The following is a 21,026-nucleotide window of genomic DNA, read 5'->3' as shown; positions in this document are numbered from 1 at the left end:
AATTTGTCATGACCTTTCTGTACTGATTTCTTTTTCCCCCTACTAGTTCTTCTCTCACTTGCACACTGCAAGCATGGAAGGGACTCACTTTAATTAATGCAAGGTCTCTGCAGACCACTGGAGATAATGGCACTTGTTTTCAGGTCATCTAGTCTTAATAGGCTCACACTGGGAGGTGATTTACTGCTAATTGACAGCAGAGATCAGTTAATGAGGTCTAAGGCCTTAATCCCAGGGAACAAAAATTAAGGCTCTTTCTAAATCATTTTTTTATTTAACAGATAGATGTAGAATACCGGTTTCAGAAACTTTACTTTAGTTATTAACCTAGACGTTTACCAGATAAAATCACTGCATCTGTAAAAAGTCTCATCTCTGCACAGCAGGAGATTCTCCCTCAGAAGGTTTACAGTTCAAAATTGCCCTAAAAGGAAGGATGCGCCAACTGAAAGAGATTACTTTTACTCAGACTGATAGGCACTATATAACAGTGACAATCAAATCAAAACTGTCCTGCAGGATGTGTTGTTCAGATTTTAATTCCAACATGATGGGCTAACTAAACTGAAATGATTTAGGATTAATCATAAATATGAATGTCATATTTATACTTGTATTACAAATATATCCTAGAGGCCACAGACCCTTGCAATGTATCATTATGGCAAATGAGATCAGCTAGGATGTCCCTGTTAACAATCCACGGACATGATTGTTTATGGGTTGCGGCTGATCTTTGTCAGCGGAGGGCCCCTCATCCAGAATTGACTTTTCCAGCTGGTGTGAGAGCTGTTGACATTCAGGAAATGGTGAAAGGCTCCTCTCTTCTCTCAGGCTTTTGCCTGCTCTGTGTGTGCGCCTGAGGGGCTAATAACTAGTATGTGTTGGGGGGAGGGGAGGAAAGACTCTGAGATGGGAAGTCATCGCTTGATGAAATGTTGAAGAAACTAGGCCAAATACAGCAGTTCTGTAAATTGTGGTGGAAGTCGTAGGTTGAATGTAAGTAGTAAAGCAGAGTAACCTGGCAATCAGTAGTAGTGAAAAATGAGTGTAATTTACACTCCGAGGTGGAAACTTACATGTAGGAGGAAAAACAACTAAAACAAGGGTGTCAGATAAAGACACACCCTTTCAGTCTGAACAATCCCAAAACATTCTACAAACTCTATGCTCAATCCAGCTGTCCTTACCTAGGTACAGTTGTTGATTTCGAAGGTCTGAGTATTGTATTTATACACATCACCATAGAAACATAACGAGAGTTCTGTAGCACTTTAAAGACTAACAAATTTAATTACATTTAAATTAAATTTGTTAGTCTTTAAAGTGCTACAGAACTCTCGTTTTTGCTGTATACAGACTAACATGGCTACCCCTCTGGAACTCTTCTACATAGAAACATAGCCATTGCTGCTGTGAAGGGCAGTAGGATGCTGTGAAGGGCAGTAGCCTACTGGCAGCTGCATGAAAGTGAGGTGGCGGTGGGGAGGACGGTTTTTTGGCCAAGGCAACAAGGCAAATCCCTACTCTTCCAAAAGTTGCCATGGGATATTTAATGTCCAAGCAGAGCAAACAGAACACCTTAGTTTTTAAGGGCATATTTGAAAGTCCACCTTGAAAGACCTTTGGAAATGTATCGATCCTAGACACGATGAGTTGAATCTTTGCTTCTAGGGAGTCTAAGGCCTTGTCTACGTTACACAGTTTTGTCAACAAAACAGAGGTGTACACACCACAATGCTCTTCCCACCAATTTAACTCTCCTGCTACACTGACATAATAAAACTATCTCGACAAGAGGCATAGAGCTTTTTGCAACAAAGTTAGAGTGACGCAGTGTCGATGTAAATCGGTGGGAGAGCTTGCTTATGTTGCCCTAAGAGACCTCCAGGAGGTATTCCACAATGCCTATCATGACCACTCTGGTCAGCAGTTTGAACGCTGCCAGGTACATAGGCAGGCGTCTCTACCCCATTTAAAGGCCCAGGAATTTTTTAAATTCCTCTTCCTGTTTGCTCAACGTGGAAAGCTCACATAGCATCTTCCCAGCTGACCATGCCAGCTCCCAGTGGCAAATGTACTCCCACCTGGAATACACCAGAGTTGTTGGATATACTGGGCCTGTGGAGAGAGGAGGCTGTACAATCCTAGCTCCACTCCAGCTGTAGGAATTTTGGGCAGATTGCTCGTGGCATGTTGGAGAAGAGGCATGCATCAGTACCATGCTAAGATCAAGAAACTGAGGCAGTTGTACCAGAAGGCAAGGGAGGCAAACTGGTGTGGTGCTGAAGACCTGCCGCTTCTACAAGGAGCTAGATGCCCTTTTTGGTGATGACCACCTTCCACTGCCAAGAATCCTGTGAATACTTTGGGGGGGCTGGAGGCAGTGGCCTGCGGAGTGAACCCCAAGGACGAAGTGGTGGACGTGGAAATGGAGTTGGAGGAGGATGTGGGAGAGGTGACATGGTCACCTAGTGTGGAAAGCCAGGTCCTCTTTTTGACTCCGGAGAGGTCTAGCCAGTCACAGCACTCTGGCTCTTGTGTGCCTGATGCAGGAGAGGGAAGCTATAGTAAGTACTCATTTTGATTTGATACTGTACAGTGCCTTGAGGTAGACATGTCCTTTATTTTTTTACATGTTAGAAGTGGGATAAGGGATAGAAATTAACAAGACTAGCACTCTTTGTGTGTGTGCTTCCCGTTCCCCTATGTAGCTATGCAGTGGGGTCTCTGCGGAAAAGTTTGTTAATGCAGACCGGGATTTCATGGGAATTCTCCATAGAGATTTCTAGGAAACCTTCCTGGAGGTACTCTTCAATCTGATGCCAAAGGTTCCTTGGCAGAGCTGTTTTGTTTCTTCCCTCTCTATATGAAACTTTGCTGCATCGTTCAACAATTACTTCTGCAGGACCCAAAGCAGCACACAGGTGAGCAGCATACAGACCTGGTGTGAAGCCGCACCCATGCAGGAGATGCACTCTGCTTCAAACTCCCCCGCCTGAGGAAAATGGTGCCAGAATTTACATTAGTGTCCCAAGGTGCTTGTACCAATCCCTTTTGGAAACCACCCAGAGACATCGGCCCAGGGGGGAAAGGGACAAGATGGAGCAAACTCACCATGTTTAAGGCACTTGCCAAGGGACAGTGAGAAGGAGGAGTATTTAATGGTTAGGACTGAAGGCTGCGAGTGCACTCACAATACTGCCTCTGTTTCTTGTGCTTCTGCAGATATGCCCTTGAGGGGAACCTCCTACTCACTGGCAGAGGCAAAACAGAGGAGTAAGGAGGACATGTTTAATCATCTGATGCTGCAGATCATGGATATCCAAGAGAGCAAAAAGGGGCAGGAGCAGATGATAGAGAGGCAGAAGTGGATGATCAAGCTGATGGAGGACCAAACTGAGATGCTGAGGTCAGTTTGCGCTGCAGTCAGAACACATGTGGCTCGACTCCCCTTGCAGCCCATACAGAACTGTGTGCCACGCTCTCCTCAAACTCCCCACACACATTCCTTGCATCTTCCTGGCCTGCCGCAGTACCCCTGGCACTCCATCCCGAGGGACAAGTATCAGAATAACAGCTGAACTTACACACAGCTGTGAGAGCCTCAATTCAGAGAGTGCTCCTCAGTGTCAAGTCCCTTGTAAGAAATGTAAATCTGTGTACTGTTGTGTAATAAACATTTACACTTAGAAATAAAATAAATCTTTATTTGTGTCCTACACGAGGTGGTTGCTGCTAGAATTCATACACATTGGCAATTAGCACATTTGCAGAGTACAGTTAATGCTTAGCTAGCAACCATTACAAGGGTCATTCAAGGTGGGAAGAAAACAATGCCTGGCTGAATGCATTCCAGAAACACATATTACTGGGGGTCATTGTTAAAATGCTGCTTCAAAGCCTCCCTGTTTTGAATAGCCCCCCATTGAGTCCCTCTAATAGCCCTGGTATCTGGCTGTTCAAAATCAATCGCCAGGCGATCTGCCTCAACACTCCACCCCTGTGGAAAATTTTCCCCCTTAGCTTCACAAATGTTAGGCAGAGCACAGCAAGCTGCTATGACCATGGGAATATTTTCCTCATTGAGGTCTAACCTGCCAAAAAGGCAGCGCCAGTGAGCCTTCAATCTGCCAAAACTACTTTCAATGGTCATTCTGCACCTGGTGAGCCAGTTGTTGAAGCATTGCTTTCTGCTGTCAAGGTTTCTGCTGTAAGTCTTCATGAGCCAGGGGAGTAAGGGGGAGGCTGGGTCTCCCAGGATGATTATGAGCATTTCCACATTCCCTATTGGAATCTTCTGGTCTGAAAAGAAAGTCCCTGCTTGCAGCTTTCTATATAGGCCAATGCTCCTGAAGATGGGTGTGTCATGCACTTTCCCTGACCACACCGCATTGATGTCAGTGAAATGGCTCTGGTGATCCACCAGCGCCTGCAATACCACAGAGAAGTAGCCCTTTCTATTGATATACTCTGTCGCAAGATGGTCTGGGGCCAAAATTGGGTCAATATGCATGCCATCTATTGCCTCCCCTCAGTTAGAGAATCACATTGCCGCAAAGACATCCACTATTTCCCACATATTGCCCAGAGTCAGAGTCCTTTGTAGCAGGATGCAATTAATGGTCCTGCACACGTGCATGACTGCAACCCTCACAGTGGACTTCCCAATTCCAAACAGATTTGTAACTGACCGGTAGCAGTCTGGAGTTGCCAGCTTCCACAAAGCAATCGCCATTCGCTTTTCTGCTGAGAGGACGGCTCTCATTTTGGAGTCCTTGCACCGCAAGACAGTTCCAGGAAAGTGGCTTTGTGCATCCAGAAGTTCTGCAGCCACTCCTCATCATCCCATACTTGCATAACGATGCAATCCCACCACTCAGTGCTTGTTTTCCAAGCCCAATAGCTACGGTCCACTGTGTGCAGCTGCTCTGTGAATGCCAATAGCAATCTGGAGTTGTTTCTTTCCAGAGCACACAGCAGGGAAGGCACAACAGATTCATTTTCAGATTCGCAGCCCACAAAATACTGCAGGATCAGCCGTGTTGTGTTCATAACATATATCACAAGACTGGAGAGCATTGCAGGATCCATGCTTTCAGACAGAAATGGAGGATGCACAGTTTACAGGGGCAGTTGAAAAACAGTGCAAAATGTAGTCGGAAGCCCATAGAACAATGGAATGGAGAAAATTGCACCATGGGTTGGTGGGCCTGCCCCTATGATGCACTGCGATCCATTCCCAGAACTCCTAGCGGCAGAGGGAGGCGAATTGCACAGTGGGATAACTACCCTCGGTGCACTGCTCTCTGTCAATGCTCGAGCACCAACTGTGGACGAGCTCTGCCGACCCAGGAGCATTGTGTGCACATGTACAAGCGATATAATTACAATGATTTATCATCATCGACATAACTATAGTAGACTTAACTCTGTAGTACAGACATGGCCTAAGAATTATAAACCTGATGGTTATGCCACTAAGCCATAAATGGAGGGATGTACATTTCTAAGTCTTGTCTTCACTGCAGAGTTAACCTAAGTTACTACTTGAATATTGTGCATAACTCAAGTCCTGCCCACACACAAAAACCCTTAGCTCGAGTGTGGTGGTGCTTTTAATTGGCGTTGGCTGGCCCATCAAGGTGTAGGCTAAAGCTCGAGTTAGCAGAACTCAACAGCTGCTAACACAACCTCTCTGTGCAGCTAATACAATCATTCTATGCAGCTCAAGTGCCATTTTACAGCGTGGGAGTTAACTTGAGTGTAGCCAACTCTAGTTAACTTTTCAGCGAAGACATAACCTTGACTTCTACTACATAGAACTAAGTAGAGTGTAATGCCTTGGTGTTGCAAAGGCTGGGTGCTTGAGGACAGAGACCCCTCAGTGTTAAAAATCTCTTCATAGACTTTAAGGTCAGAAGGGACCATCATAACTATCTAGTTGGACCTGCACATTTCAGGCCACAGAGCCTCACACACCCACTCCTGTAACAGACCCCTAACCTGTGGCTGAGTTACTGAAGTAATCAAATCATTATTTGAAGACTTCAAGTCAGAAAATTCACCATTTGCACTAGTCTGAACCTGCAAGTGACCCGTGCCCCATGCTGCAGAGGAAGACAAAAAAACCACCAGTCTCTGCAATCCACCTGGGGGAAAATTCCTTCCCGACCCCAAATACGGTGATCAGTTAGAGTGCAAAGAGGCAAGACTCACCAGTCAGACACCTGGGAAAGAATTCTCTGTAGTAACTCAGAGCCCTCCCCATCTAGTGTCCCATCACCAGCCACTGGAGATATTTGCTGCTAGCAGTTACAGATCAGCTACATCCCGTTGTAGGCAATCTCATCATACCATCCCCACTATAAACTTATCAAGCTCTGTTTTGAAGCCAGTTAGATTTTTTGCTCCCAGTGCTCCCCTTGGGAGGCTGTTCCAGAGCTTCATTCCTCTGACGGTTAAAAACCTTCATCTAATGTCAAGCATAAACTTGTTGATGACCAGTTTATAGCCAGTTGTTCTTGTGTCCACATTGGTGCTTAACTTAAATAACGCCTCTCCCTCCCTGGTAATTTACCCCTCTGGTGTATTTAGAGAGAGCAACCATATATCCCCCAGCTTTCTTTTGGAGGCTAAACAAGCCAAGCTCTTTGAATGTCCTCTCATAAGGTAGGTTTTCTATTCCTCGGATCATCCTAGCAGCCCTTCTCTGCACCTGTTCCAATTTGAATTAATCTTTCTTAAACATGAGAGAGCAGAATTTCACACAGTATTCTAGATGAGGTCTCACCAGTACCTTGAATAATGGTACTAACACTTCTTGATATTCAATCTAAGTTATGTCTATTAAATTAAACCCGTTTGCCATTGTCATTAAACAATCTCTCCAAAACAATACAAAATTAATATGAAGAAGTTACTTATTTGAAGGAGAGAAATATAAAGCGTTACCCACTGCAATTGAGACAGCACTTATGACAGCTCCCAAGTAGCCCTGGATGAACTTGGATGTTGGAGAAGGCTTCAGAAAGGAAAGAAAAACAAAATAATTTCAACACAGAATTATGGTTATGAAAATAATTCTGAATTATTATTATATTATTTTAAAATGTTGGTTTGGTTTGTCACACCTGCTGGGTTATTTGTGGCACTGTTAGCTAGTGGGATTGCCAAAAAAAGAGGACTTACAGCATGATGAAGTAGGTTAAAAGACTAAGAAAATTATTTATTTAGCACCAGAAATTGACTATTTGTCCTGGAAATATTATATGTAAATGCAGTTTGGCAAAGTGGCAGAGATATTAACAAATAAACACTAGTATTGAACACAAAGCTATCTGATTTAACTATAGGTTTCTAAAAGGTAATCTTGACCTGACAGCTTCTTTTAGCTTTTAATGTGACTCTCTGCTTCATACCTCGAGCTCTCAGACATCATGAGAAGTGATGCATTAACAGAAACACCCCTGGGCTAGTAACAAAATGTTTGAAAACTTGTCCCCTGCCTCCCACCAGGGTTGTATATTTAATCGTGGATTCTTCGTTTTACCATCAGAAAAGCCAACGTCTATCATATTTGCTCTTTACTATGTGTTAAGTCACTTCTTGCCAGTAAAGACTATCAACTGGGCCAGCCCAATGACAAATTGCAGTTGCAGCAACACATACTCTGCCATCCTGGAGAACAAGTTCTGGAAGAGAAACTACAACTTATCTCCCCAGGTTAGGGAGTGCCACGTGTACGGGAGAAGAGAGAAGCTTGGTATGGGAAAGAGGCCCAGAAACCCCACTTTTAAATACCCTGGAAAATGAGAGCGTTAGATACAAAGGGCATGCCAGGACAGCTCCTGTGCAAGCTTTATCTAACAAGTTCTAACAATGCATCTGGAAAGAGGTGTAATGGACTCTAGGACCCTGCAGAACTCCTCCATGGAGTCACCCTGGTATCAAATGCTTGAAACCTGTCTGACGATGTAGACTGAATACTGCTGAATCACACTAGCAGATGGATCTTATTAGAACCAACCAGCAAATAGGATGGATTAGAGTATATCTTCAGGCAGAAAGAACCAGAGTCTAGAGCTGAGATCATGCTTTGGGATGATTTTACGTCTAGTTGAGGCAATTTGAGTTAATAATAAAGTCAAACCCTAGGAAGGAGCTAAGTTGGGACTGCATATAGTGTGCATATATTCTACAAAGGAGAACAGGAACTACACCTGTTTATATCACCTAAACCCAGACCAGCAACAACTCTGCTATTCTGGAACAATAACGCTGTGCTAATGTTGGCAGTAATTTGGGGATTTGAACAAAGGACAAACAGAGACTAGACTGAAAACACAAACTCATTTAACTTATTATCTAAGACAATTTAACAGTGAAGTGAATATAGATAAAAGACCAATCCATAAATGTGCTGTGGCACCTACCCTGCAGTTTCTATTAAAGTCCAAGATTCAGGAATTATGCTTTCAGTGTCAAAACAGATCAAACTTACTGTAGATACTGCCTAAGTAGTGTCTCCTCACCTTTGTTGCATTTCGGTTTGCATAGTTGACACATGCGTTGTGGCTCTGATTCAACCACTAAAAAGGAAACAAAAAGAAATGAGGGACACAAACATCTGTTTTTAAAAAATAACAAATGTATCTATGCCACTACTGCTGCTACTGCAAAAATACAACCACCTCAAAACCCCCTAAAAGCAGGATACAGAAAAGTCCTCTTTATCCAATTATACCTCCCACTGGGTCACAGAAGCTTTGTGATATCAAAGAGAGTACTGTTATATGTCTGTGAAAGTACAAGGGTAACAGAGGGGAAAACTAACTGCAGAAATGTACATTATCTGCCCTACACACACCTACCCACAAACTACTGCCACCTCAGCACATTTCTAGGGCTTTGTGCACACTTGGAATCCAATCCGATGCCCTTTGAAGTCAAGGGGATTCTTAATTGACATCAAAGGACAATTAATCTGGCCTTCTGACTACAGTACTAGTTACAATAAAGTTTAAAAGGGACACCATCAGATAGTTTAGAGCCTAAATTTAGGTTTTTAAAAATAAAAGTTTTATAAAATCTTTAACAGGAATATTTTCATCATACTTAAAAAAACCCAGTAAAAACAGTGGGTGTGCTCAGACTTAAACATCCTATTACATCTTCACACAAAGCATAATCAACCTGTGGAACTCCTTGCCAGAGGATGTTGTGAAAGCCATGACTAAAATGGGTTAAAAAATGAACTAGGTAAGTTTATGGAGGATAGGTTCATCAATGGCTTTTAGCCAGGTATTGCTGTTTGCCTGAGGCTGGGAATAGCTGACAGGATGGATCACTTGACGATTACCTGTTCTATTCATTCCCTCTGAAGCACCTGGCATTGGCCACTGTCAGAAGATAGGATACTGGGCTAGATGGACCATTGGTCTGATCCAGTATGACCGTTCTTATGTACAGCTATCCCAGAACAACAGCTTTGTCCTATTACTATTATTTATTATTGGTATTACAGTAGTGCCTAGGGGTTCTGATAGAGACCAGGGTCCTACTGTGCTAGGCACTCTACATACCCAGAATGAGACAGTCTCCCCTACTGATGTTTTGTTGAAGAGTGGCTGTTTGATTCCTCTGGGGGCTCTACCCAAAAGGAAGACAAACAGGCTGATCTCCCCCACTTGTCTGGAGAGGATCTCTGCTCCTTATCCTCTGTTAAGTGTTGGCCGTGTGTGTGTTCTTTCAGTGTGCTATGCTCTGCACAGATAGCCGATACAGCAGACCACAACTGGATTTCCCAATAAGACCAGAGATCCATTTCAGTAACAAAGGCACCAGGCCAGGTTTACTGCTGACAAAGCATGGTGCTAGCTCCCCATAGACTCTACAGTTACACTAGGACATGTATGCCTGTGACAATGGGCCAGCTCAATGAACGACGGGATTTCCGTTTCTTACTAGGCCAGACAAAGACACTCCCTTTGAGACTCTCTTTTATACAGTGATACAAACAAGTTACATATTATCCCTCTAATGTGGCCCGATACCACCCTTTACCTTTTACATCAAAATATCTCTATCCATCATATTGCCCCTTGACCATGTCTTAAAGAGGGGTCAGTGTGTCCTTGTTATCTTTGCGGAGTGTACTTGTACCATGCTTGGTATTGGGGTGTTCTGGTACCCCTTTTCTGGAATGTGTTTGCATGAGTGTCCTGTGCCTAGCACTTTTTTAGGAATGTGTGTTTTTGCAATACCAGCTCTGTTCTTGCCAGATTCTGTGAACTTGCACGCAGGCTCACAGCCTGACTTCTGCTAACTTTGCTTTATAACAGCGGGGCCCAACTACTACTTTAGCTCAGGCCTCATACTCAGCCTGCTACACTAGGCCTCATGTCTCAGACTCTCACGTTCTGCTACATCCTCCACTGTCACCATTTTGTTCTACTGCATCCCACTCCTGTCCCTACACTCTTTGACCTCTAGTTGACATTCCAGTGTCTTTGACCCTTCCCTTTTCACCAGCATTAAATTCACACAGACACGGATGCACACTAAAACTAGAAAATAAAAACACATCCTAAATTAAAACATTAAGACTGATCTAAAGTTGGAAAGATCAAACCTTCTTTAAACTTTTCTTTTTATAAATGTAGCATCACTGAAAGGTTACAGTACATGGTAATTTTAACATTAAACATTCTTTTTCCTGCTTTGTTCCATGACGTCCCTTATAAAAAGTTGCAGGGTATTATAGGCCTTAGCAGCCAGTTCTTTAGACACTTATTAAACTCAGTGGTTCTCAAACTGAGGGTTCATGGGAATCTTGTCTGGGGATCATGAAAGATCTACTGTACCGTTTTGGGAATATGGACTGGATGATCTAATTGGTATTTCCATCCCTGACTTCTCGGATAGGATTTACTCCAATGGAAGTGTGTCAGCAACAGTATGTCAACTGGAGAAGAGTAGTGCCGTGCTTCTGAACTGAAGTGCTTTATCCACAGCAGCTGTTGTGAATGAAAAGAACTATAGTTCCCCACCCCACTCCCAAAAGCAGGGGCTATAGGTAATGTGCTTCAATGCAAGAGTATGATACTACTGGCTCTTCTGGCCAGAACATGAAAGGAGAGAAAGAAGAAAGGGGAGAGACAGAGTCACCGACTGGTTAAATGTGGGGGAGGTCATAGACACAGAAAGACCAAATTGGGAAAAAGCAACAGTGGTGGCTCACAAGCAGGTTTTTCCTATTGATCACAGAACTTCCACATGAAGGAATACATGGGGCCACCAAAATTTGCCTTTTATGCTAAAAAAATGATTTATGAGAATTTTGTTTGGCAACAATCCTGCGAATTTGTCCTGGTTTCCAGATGAATCTTTATAAAGCTCCACTAACCATTTTCACTGAAGTGGTCCATCAAGCAGAGCTAGTGAAACTTCTGTAACAGACCCTCAAACCAGGTGGAACTGGGTTTCATTGAGAACCCAATACTCACCCCTGCTTAGTCACCATCCCACAACTCCACCCCAGTTACCCACCAGAATCTCAGCTCAGAAATGTAAAACTTGGACAAGTTTTGCCCCACTCCCTTCCTACCTTAAGCAGTCTTTAGAGTGGGGCTGGATCAGTGCCCTGCTATCCACTCCCTGGCTCTGATGTCTTCTAGGGTGGCTGGCTGAGACACTTCTGGGCTCTTCAGGGGGTGGCTGGATGGTCCACTTCCCCTGTCTGCAGTGTTCAGAGGGGGCTGGCAATGGTATGCAGGCTACTCCCTCCGCATCCAGGAAAGATCTACTGGAGGGACAGCGTTCTGCACACTCCCTCAATTCAGCAAAAATGGGACTCAAAAGGCTCAACGGGTCCCACTCATGCTGCTCCAATGACTGCTTACCTCAGTCTGGGGCCTGACATGCCCTGGACTGCAACATGCGTATTCAAGTTGCTGTGATTAAAGTATGTCAGTGCAGGCGCATGGGGCTTCTCTTCTCCAGCTGCTGGTCAGAACCTGAGAAATGATACCGGAATGAGATAAAAGGGGAAAGAAACAGAAAGGAGTCAGAAAAGGAGGAAAGGAAGGGGATAAAGAGAATTGAAAAGATGGAGGGAGTGGGGACATAGGAAGTAGGAAGGAAGGGAACACGGATAGAGGGGCAAGAACATTCTCTCCCGGGGAAGTCTGGTAACCCCCGTATTTTTTGCGCCACAAATTAAAGTTGGCATCTGAAGTTTGAAAGGAGGACTCCCAAAATGAACCTCTCCTGTTAACACTGTGATCTGGGGCAATTTGGTTTGACAGTGGGTCCAGCAGTCCATCATGACCAGAAAGAGTTTGAGAACCACTGATGTAACTGCAGCCTTCCAAGTGTGCTCTGTGTTATTCAAGTTGAAGGCTATGACCCTTGTCTTTGCTGTGGGCTGGGTTTGCATCTGATCACTTCTGTAGAATCATAAAGAAAATCAGACAGTTTGTCAAGCAGTTAGAATCCTACATTTCACATGCTGAATTCTCTACATAAGCACATGCAATTCCCAGTAAAGTCAATGCTGCTCTACAACTGGCCTGGGACTTTACATTTGTATATTTTGTTAACAAATTTCTCTTGGATTATGCTCGTATGTTGTTGATTTTTTATTTATTTATTTTTAAAGAATACACTTTCCAGTTCCAAATAAGGATTCGGATGCCCTTCCTTGCACTGAATAACTGCGTTGAGCAGTCCAATTGATTTCAGTGAGCCTGCACAGTAAAGTACTACTCACAGTGAATAAGAATGTGGTCCTTGAAGAATTTCACAAACAAACAGGTTCTGTGCTGTGCTTACAACTGAAGTCCTAGTTAGGAGCAGATCCTTCAGTTTACCCCCTCGACTTTAAATATAGAACCAAAGTTCACCTCTCACTGTGAACAGGGACGCTTTAGGATCTTAGCCTGCTACCTTTACTCACAGCCATAGTCCTTACACATGCCAGGAGTCTCACTGACGTCAATGGGGCTACTCGTAAGAGTAGCATAATCAAGGATCTGATCGTGCACCATTGAAATCAAGCACTGGACCAAACTCCAAGTCCTTGGGCATCGCGACAGTGGGAGAGGGGAACAACTCTAGACATTTCCAGGCACAATGTCTCTTAAAGCTGTATACTGCACGAGATGCAACTTCAGTGTTTGAATTATGTGGCCATAACTTATCTTGTTTAAATTAAGACAACTACAAGATATTAGGATATGCTTATGTTTTCTGTTGTCTGCATATGCACTTTTAAAAGTCCTAGACAGTTTGCATTATCTCCAAGTTTGCATTATCAAGTTTGCTTGATCTTTCATGGCTGACATGACACTTTATACCATTTACTTGGAAGGCAATAAACAGAAAGATTTTTAAGAACAATATGAATAATATTTATTTTGTTATTTCAATTATTCAGAATTGTTTAACTGGGATCACATTTACTATGGCTAAAATTCTCTCTCACACACACATGCCCATGCACACACCCTGGCTAGCTTTGTGCGAAGAAACTACATAGAGGTAAATCACAGAAACATTACCCACTCCTCTCCCAAACCCCACTCAGCACACAGAACTGGCATGGAGCCCAACTGCCAGCTGACGCCCATGCACTGAATGTGGAGTCTCCTGCCTGGAAGTTCAGCTGCCATCATTGAAGTTCCACTGCCCTGGGACCTTCTGAAGCCTCAGAGCCCTGTGGATGAATGTCACTAAGAGAATATGCACTGTAGATGTAGCCGCGTCCATCCCAAGACATTAGAAAGACAAGATGGGTGAGCTAAGATGTTTTATTGGACCAAACTTCTGTTGAGGAGAGAGACATGCTTTTGAGCCACACTCAGGTCTTTTCTCTGTGGAGCTTGAAAGCTTGTCTCTTTTACCAACAGAAGATGGTCCGATAAAAGGTATTACCTCCCCTGCCTGGTCTCTCTAAGAAAATACGTCCTTTTCAAGGTATGTAAAGGCTGGAGCCTAAACTACTTGACAGAATGTCTTCAGAACAGTAGAGGTGTGAGCATCCAGGGCCTAAATCTCTAAATGACTTTGCACCCTGTGTCATCATTCACACCTGTGCAACGTGGGCGTAAAGTAATACCATTTGGATTTAGCACCATTTTACACCTTCTTCTCACAAATATAAATGATAACACAAGACAGGGCAGTGGAGAATCAGCCCTGTGGGTTTATTTGCAGCATACTACTCCAGTCCTACCAAAAATTTCCAGTTACATCCAGCCATATTGTCTTCTCATTAAGTAGGATGCTCTTGATACAGAAAGGTAATCTTACAGTGCCTGAATCAGACTGTCCTCATTTTTGGGTCTATGCTGGAAATGTAGTTCAATTATGCTTTTCTTTTTGTCACACAGTCCATAGGCTCAATGTGCCATGACAGAAGATCGTTACCTGCCAAAAAACAGTGGATGCCAGCGTCTGGTTTGGCAGGAGAAGACCAACAACCTACAAGAGATAGGAACAATTAAAAAAAAAATAGCATCATGAATACACTGTCCATCTGTTCGTGGTGTTTTTCAACGTATTAACCACACTTCTACCCACCTATTCATGTGTGGATGAGAAGAAACAGGTGGAGAACCTATCTGCTCCATCAGGGTTTATGCTATAGCTCAGTATAATACAGAGGAGCAAGTTGAAAGAATGGGGATGGAAATCTAGAAAGCAGGAGTCTCTTTCCAACTCAGTCCCAGACTCACGGACCTTCACTTAACCTCTCTGTAACTCAATTTCTCTATCTGTAAAATGGGGATGGTTGTGCTGACCACCCTCACGTGGATGAGCCTTAATTACTTTTGCAATACGCTTTGAGAGCATTGGATGGAACTTGGTACAGAAGGAAAAAGTATTAGAAGTCATATTATTCTAAGGACTAATACTCTATCCGGACTTCCACAGTTTAGTAATCAACTACTTTACTCAAGCACCCTCTGGAATAGGACTTAAATATTACATTTGAGAGAAATTCACAAATCATTTCCCATTGGGTGGGGATGGGCGGGAAGGTTTTTATTCTTCTTTGATACATTTATTGTTTCAACTTTTGGAAATGCAGCTCCTCTAGCAAACGTCAAAAGAAATCAGACTTTAATGTTGGAAAACAGGGAACTACTACCTTGAAGTTCAAGTGCTCTTAGTTGCGACCAGTGGTTTTAATGATCATGAGTTTAGATACTTCACACCCACAGTTAACAAAGACCTTAGATATCCATGTTTGGGCCATGAGCTCAATCCCATGCTCACTGGGCCAATAAGGATGGAGACATTGTGCCCCTCATGGGTGCATGTAGGAAGCAGCACTGAAAGGCTGCGTCTCACCCCATTCCACATGAGATGACGTTTCCACAATGTAGTGAACTGAAGAGGGAAGGGGAAGAGAGTATAAAGGGAGGAAACTCCTGAGGCCAACCCTCAAATAAAGTTCTCGGTGAGATGAATTGTCATCTGATGGGCAGATATAATGTGACACGCCTTCAGATTTTTATCTTTTTCCCTCCAGCTACCTAGTTCTCTGGGAATTAGAGTAGAGAGGCAAGTGTGGATCTGTAATGTGAAGACTGTCTAATTCAGAACCTGTCAAATGAAAAGCCAGGCAATTTTCCTTTATTCCTGAGTGTGTATATCTTTCATAGGGCCATGCTACCATAAGAAAGTGCTACCTTGTGGTAGCACTCTTACTTTGGGGCTAGAAGGCTGTGGATTCAGTCACACTCTTGGACTTTGAGCCAGGCCATCCTCTCTGATTTTATTTATGTGGAGAATGAGAGGTAGGTAAAACCTGACAACTAACAAGGGAGTATAAGAAAGGTTGTGGGGGCTGGTTTAGTTTACACTTTCCTGTTAGTTGCTTTTCCTCCTACTCCCCTTCTTGAAATATGTGTTACACCTATTTTGCATGCCTGCTGAATGCCAAATCAGTGAAAGTTGCACTAACTTACCATTTACACCCAGCATGTAACTAACACCAGAATTTACATGATCAGCAAACATGGCCCTATTTCCATAGGAGCTGTACTTCATTCCAGCATGTCTGAATCTGGCCCCAAGAGCCAATGACTTAAAGAGATTGGGGAAGAGGAGGCAGCCCAAAAGGTTAATAGTTTATAATCAGAAGCTTGGTGGAAGAAAACAAGAGAAGAAAAAGAAACGAAAAAAGAACACCCAAAATCTGCATGACTGAAAGAGGCACATTTAATGCAAACTCTCCATATGTGCAAGAGTCTGCCAAGAAATGTACAGCTTCACTTTTAATTACTGTCAGGGGAAAAAAAAATAGCTAACAAGGAAAACAAAATAAAAAACCTTAAACACCACAAAATGCTAATTGCCTGGCCGATGTGATGGTCATTATGGCTTTGAAGCCAAGGGATGTGGATGCTTTCCCTAAAGATTTGCTAATTCTGACAAGATTCTAGTTGAAAGGGGTTGAGTGGGAAGAATTAGCAAGAAGGATCTTTATGATTACAAAACTGAAGTATTTTCCTATTGGTTAAAGGGTGGATTTATCTATGATTCCATAATAATCAGACTCAGCTCTTATCTACTGCAGTATTGCCAGTCCTAAGCAATCAAAAACCATGAATCAGACCTCCCCTTCACCTCCCCAAAATCGCGAGATTGGCATAAAAATCATGACATAATAAACTTTGGGGTTTTCTATTTGCGTTCTAGGTTTTGAACTTGTAGCTCAAGCTTTTCTCCACAGCCACGAGGGCTAGAAAAAGCAAGCAAGCAAGCTGGGATCCCAAATAATTACACAACTCCTGAGGCTTTAAGAAAATTGCCAAATATCACGAGACTCACAATAAAGTTGCAGGAGATGGCAATACTGCTACTGCTTTTCATCCACAATTCTCCAAGTACTTTACACAGGGAGGCAAGTATCATTTCTTCCCTCTTCCAAAAGGGACATGGTGGTAGAAATGACTTGCCCAAGGAGACAGAGCAGGCCAGTAGCATAAACAGGAAGAGAACCCTTCTCTTTTGAGTCCAACTCCAGTACCCTACCCACTGGGCTATGCTGCTGAGTTAAGTAAGCTCAGAGGAAGGCTCTTGCCTAAACTGGTGTCTTGTCCTAGGCTAGGACCATAAGACTGCTGCACAATCATTTTGCTCGAGGAAATCCCATCCCCCTATGTTCAGTGTAAGATTCAAACTGTTTTTATGCTAGAGCAGGCTGCCAATCTTGTCACTACATTTCACAGATAGATTGGCATAAATGTTACATTTTAATTTTAACATTTGAAAAGGCTTCTTTTTAAAAAAATGACAAGAAGTTCCAGTTTATCCTTTACCGCTAGTGAAAGTGGACTCATTTGACAGCTCTCAGCTCCGCCGACAGTTCTGGATCTGGGCCGATTTCATTGTCAATTTGATCGTTAACTCATTTCTGTTTAACCTATTTTTGTAAAAAAGCGCCTCGCACAAGTTGCCACCAAAACGTTAGATACAACAAATAAATAAATAATTTAAACCTCTATGTTTTGGTGACCGTGTTATCACCTTCCTTGGACAGGCTCATTGCCCTCATGCCTTATAGCGATAGACTCAAGGAGCTCAATCTGCTTAGTTTAACAAAGAGAAGGGGTGATTTGATGGCAGTTTGTAAATACCTGCTTGCAGAACAAATAATTGATAAGGGGTCTGTCAGTTTAGTAGACAGAGGAATAATATGACCCCATGTCTGGAAGCTGAAGCCTCGACAAATTCAGACTGGAAATAAAGGGTCATCACAGCCTGAAATATTTTCAAACGGGGTCCTAGAAAAAGAGAACCCCTGACCTAGAGGATCAAGAAAAAGGCCAGCAGACAGAAACACATGAATTTTTCATCATGGCTCTGATACCAACTAGCTGACTTGCCTGGGTCAAGTCACTTAAAATTTCTGTGCCTCAGTTTTCCCCTCTGTAAAATGGGGTTAATATTTAGCTTCTTCGCAGTCAGAGTGTGAGGATTAATTAATGTTTAAGCGTTATAAATGTGGTCAGGGAAACTGCTATCCAGGCCTTCATTCGAGGTATTGTCTCCAAATGTTAATATAGTCAACTGAAGAAAACAAACATGAACCGAGAGACGCACACGTAGCAATAACCACAGTTAATGACTTTTCAACTGTTCATTAGACAGAGAGGATTTTGATTTTCATTGGAGGAAAAGGATAAAATTATTATGGAAAAAAAGTCAAATAATCCTGGCTATTGTGATGTAGCTCTTGAGTTTGTGGGGCTTTACCTAGGTTTGTCACATTCTGGGAGCAACTTGTCAAGTGTACAGAGAAGGGAAGATCTGAAGACCAATGCAGAAGTTACATTTTACAGGTGAGTAGTGCACCTTGGGGTATGTCTAAACTGCAATTAGACACCCGCGGCTGGCCCATGCCTGCTTTCTCAGGCTTGCAGGGCTCGGGCTATGGGACTATTAAATTGCAGTGTAGATGTTCAGGCTCACGCTGGAGGGTCCTAGAGCCCAGTCTTCAGCCCAAATCCAACCCTCTAAACCACAATTAAACAGCCCCTTAGCTGGCATGGGCTAGCTGCGGGTTTTTAATTGCAGTGTAGACATACCCATTGTCTCTCTGGAGAAAGAGCCAGATGGAAGGTTAAACAAAAGCTAGAAGATATTACAGAAATAGCAGGATGCGTATGTGTGCAGGGAGAGAGGTGAATAATGTGTAACAGGCAAACAACCTTAAACATGACAATCTAAATCCATCAGGGCACATTTTGCACAACGAAACCCTTGCTAACGCGTGATGGGAAAGGTGTGAACATTTTGTGAATGTCACACCGATGTAGTGTGGAATTTGGAGAATTCTATGTGAGTGCTAAAAAATGCATTTCCTGTTATACTCAGGCCGGGTGGGGAGAGATGCTAAAATACTTACAATGGGTGTTCCAAAAGGAATGTAACCTATTAAAAAAAGAAAAAGAAGAAAGAAGATACACACATTTTAATACACAGAGATTAAGGAGGTATCACACCTGAGAAACCTGGTGCGTAGGATAGGAAACATATCGGGCATGACTGACTCTCCTTGTATGTGCCAGTTTCATGCCAGTGTAACTCCAGTGACTTCAGTGGAATTACTGCCTGCCAATCAGGAGTGAAAGAAGACTGGACTCACAGTTTTTACCTCACATTCCTTTCTCAGCTCTTGGGTGTTTAAGTATTTCCCAAGGATGTTTTTAGGCTTGGTCTACACTAGAAAACTTACACTGGTATAACTAAACTGGTTAGGGATGTGATATTTTTACCAATATAGTTATACTGGTATAATCCATAGTGTGGATGCAGTTATACCAGTATAAAGGTGCGCTATATTGGTTATATCTTATTTCTCTTCCCAAATCAGAATAAGTTATACTGGTGTTAGGGCGCGCAAGACTTTGTAACGCGAAATCAGTATAGTTTGACAAGAGCAAGGCCCTAAAAGCAATGCTAAGCCAGAAAAGCTAGAGTTAAGACCTCTCAGGAGCAAAACCCAGACGCTGCCCTCTGCCCGACCTTAGGCCAGAGGAGGAAGTGCCTTGGGGTCTGGAGCATCCTGAGACGGCCACAGACATTTGCTAATGCTTGATAAGCTAAAAGGTTCCTATTTTAATAATAATAAAGGAGAAGTAAGACTATGACTGAGTTCTCTTTGAAGTAAACAACTAACGTCACCTTATTCCAAAAGGTCCCTAGCTAACTACCAATAAACTAATAGCAACTAAGTGTTAAGGCCCAATCCCTACTGGGATTGAGATATACGTCATGTATTACTGGGTAAGGTTTGCTGCAAGTTGAGGGGGGGAAAGGGTATATCAATCCCCCGAGAGCCTTCCCAAGCTGAGACTCTCCGTGGATCCGTGGAGGCGCTAGCGGATGCCTCGGGCAGGCGGTTCCCGTACGTCACCCGCTTATCAGAACGAAGTATGGGTCTCCCTCGTTCTTGGTGATAAGCATCCCTGCACACGCTTAAATAAGGCTAGCTTCTTACATCGATGGGCCCCCAGGAGTATATTGCTGTAGGTATCCTCTTGGCAGGTCTCTTCCTTGCTTAAGGTTCACTTCTCTGTTCGCTAACTGCAGCTGCTGCTGCGGTTGCTCAGCTTATGATAATAATAAGTCCTGTGCCTATAAGTTGCTACTTTATATCCTTGTGGTTAATTGTACTTTCATTGTACTTTTCATCTTAAGGCTTGTGCCGGAGCTGCAGTTCCTGTATGGTACAGGACTCCCGCTCCTGTCTGTCTTTCTTATGCTATCTCAGGTAATAAATAAGCACTTTGATATCCTTTTGCCAGTGTGCTCCATTCCGCCACCGAGATAAAAATACCGAACACTACAACTGGTATAGCTGCATCCACAGTGGGGGATGGAGGGTGTGGGCAGCACAGCTTTAACTATAACAGAATAGTTGAAACAAACACATTCTAGTGTGGGCAAGCCTTTACCCAAAATATCAATGACCTCCTACAAAAACATGACATACTTCACATCGCTCCCCCAGCAAGAGCTGCCAGTTACCACAATCCTTTGCTTTGCTATGGCCTCTCCCGCCAGAGGGTCTCAGAGCATGTCACAAACATTAACGCATTAAGTTTCACTATCCCATCTCAGCTGACAAGGCCCAGAGAATGTAATGATTTGGCCAAAGTTACACAGCAAGTCAGTGGCAGAATGGGAGAGAGAACTTGTCTGTCCTGACTCCCCTGTTCTGTGCTTTAGCCATGAGGTCCTCCTTCCTCTCCAAAAAGTTTTTAGACAATGAAGCACCAATCGGGCTGTTTTTCCCACGCTCATTGATCGCTCTGCTGAGTGAGCTAGTTTCCCAGAATAGTGCATTAGAAACCAGATAAAGGTCCCCTCTAAAAGGGGATCCAGACCGGCATTGCCAGTGGCTCCCCCGAGAACATACCAAAGGAACACTGTTGTGCAGTAAATGCCTCACCAACACACAGCCACAGCTTTATCCATAGCAAAGGCAGGTAATGCTCTTTTGCCTC

At 43.3% G+C, this 21,026-nt stretch overlaps 1 protein-coding gene across 1 annotated transcript in view; it reads right to left on the bottom strand.

The window, feature by feature from the left end:
- SFXN5 (sideroflexin 5) overlaps positions 1–21,026 on the bottom strand; it is a 177,903-nt gene that overhangs the window by 101,313 nt on the left and 55,564 nt on the right. Inside the window, exons 6-9 of the mRNA XM_067533482.1 lie at positions 18,923–18,948; positions 14,431–14,484; positions 8,535–8,591; positions 6,959–7,024 (exon numbers count right to left, since the gene is read on the bottom strand). Of these exons, the coding sequence (XP_067389583.1) occupies positions 6,959–7,024; positions 8,535–8,591; positions 14,431–14,484; positions 18,923–18,948 (203 nt within the window). The remainder of the gene's footprint in view (positions 1–6,958; positions 7,025–8,534; positions 8,592–14,430; positions 14,485–18,922; positions 18,949–21,026) is intronic.

The sequence above is a fragment of the Emydura macquarii genome, unplaced genomic scaffold (assembly GCF_026122565.2).
Source record: "Emydura macquarii macquarii isolate MOO-44397 ecotype Brisbane River unplaced genomic scaffold, CSIRO-AGI_Emac_v2 contig_3345, whole genome shotgun sequence".
Lineage (NCBI taxonomy): Eukaryota > Metazoa > Chordata > Testudines > Chelidae > Emydura > Emydura macquarii.
This window is presented reverse-complemented; position numbering and strand designations above follow the sequence as displayed.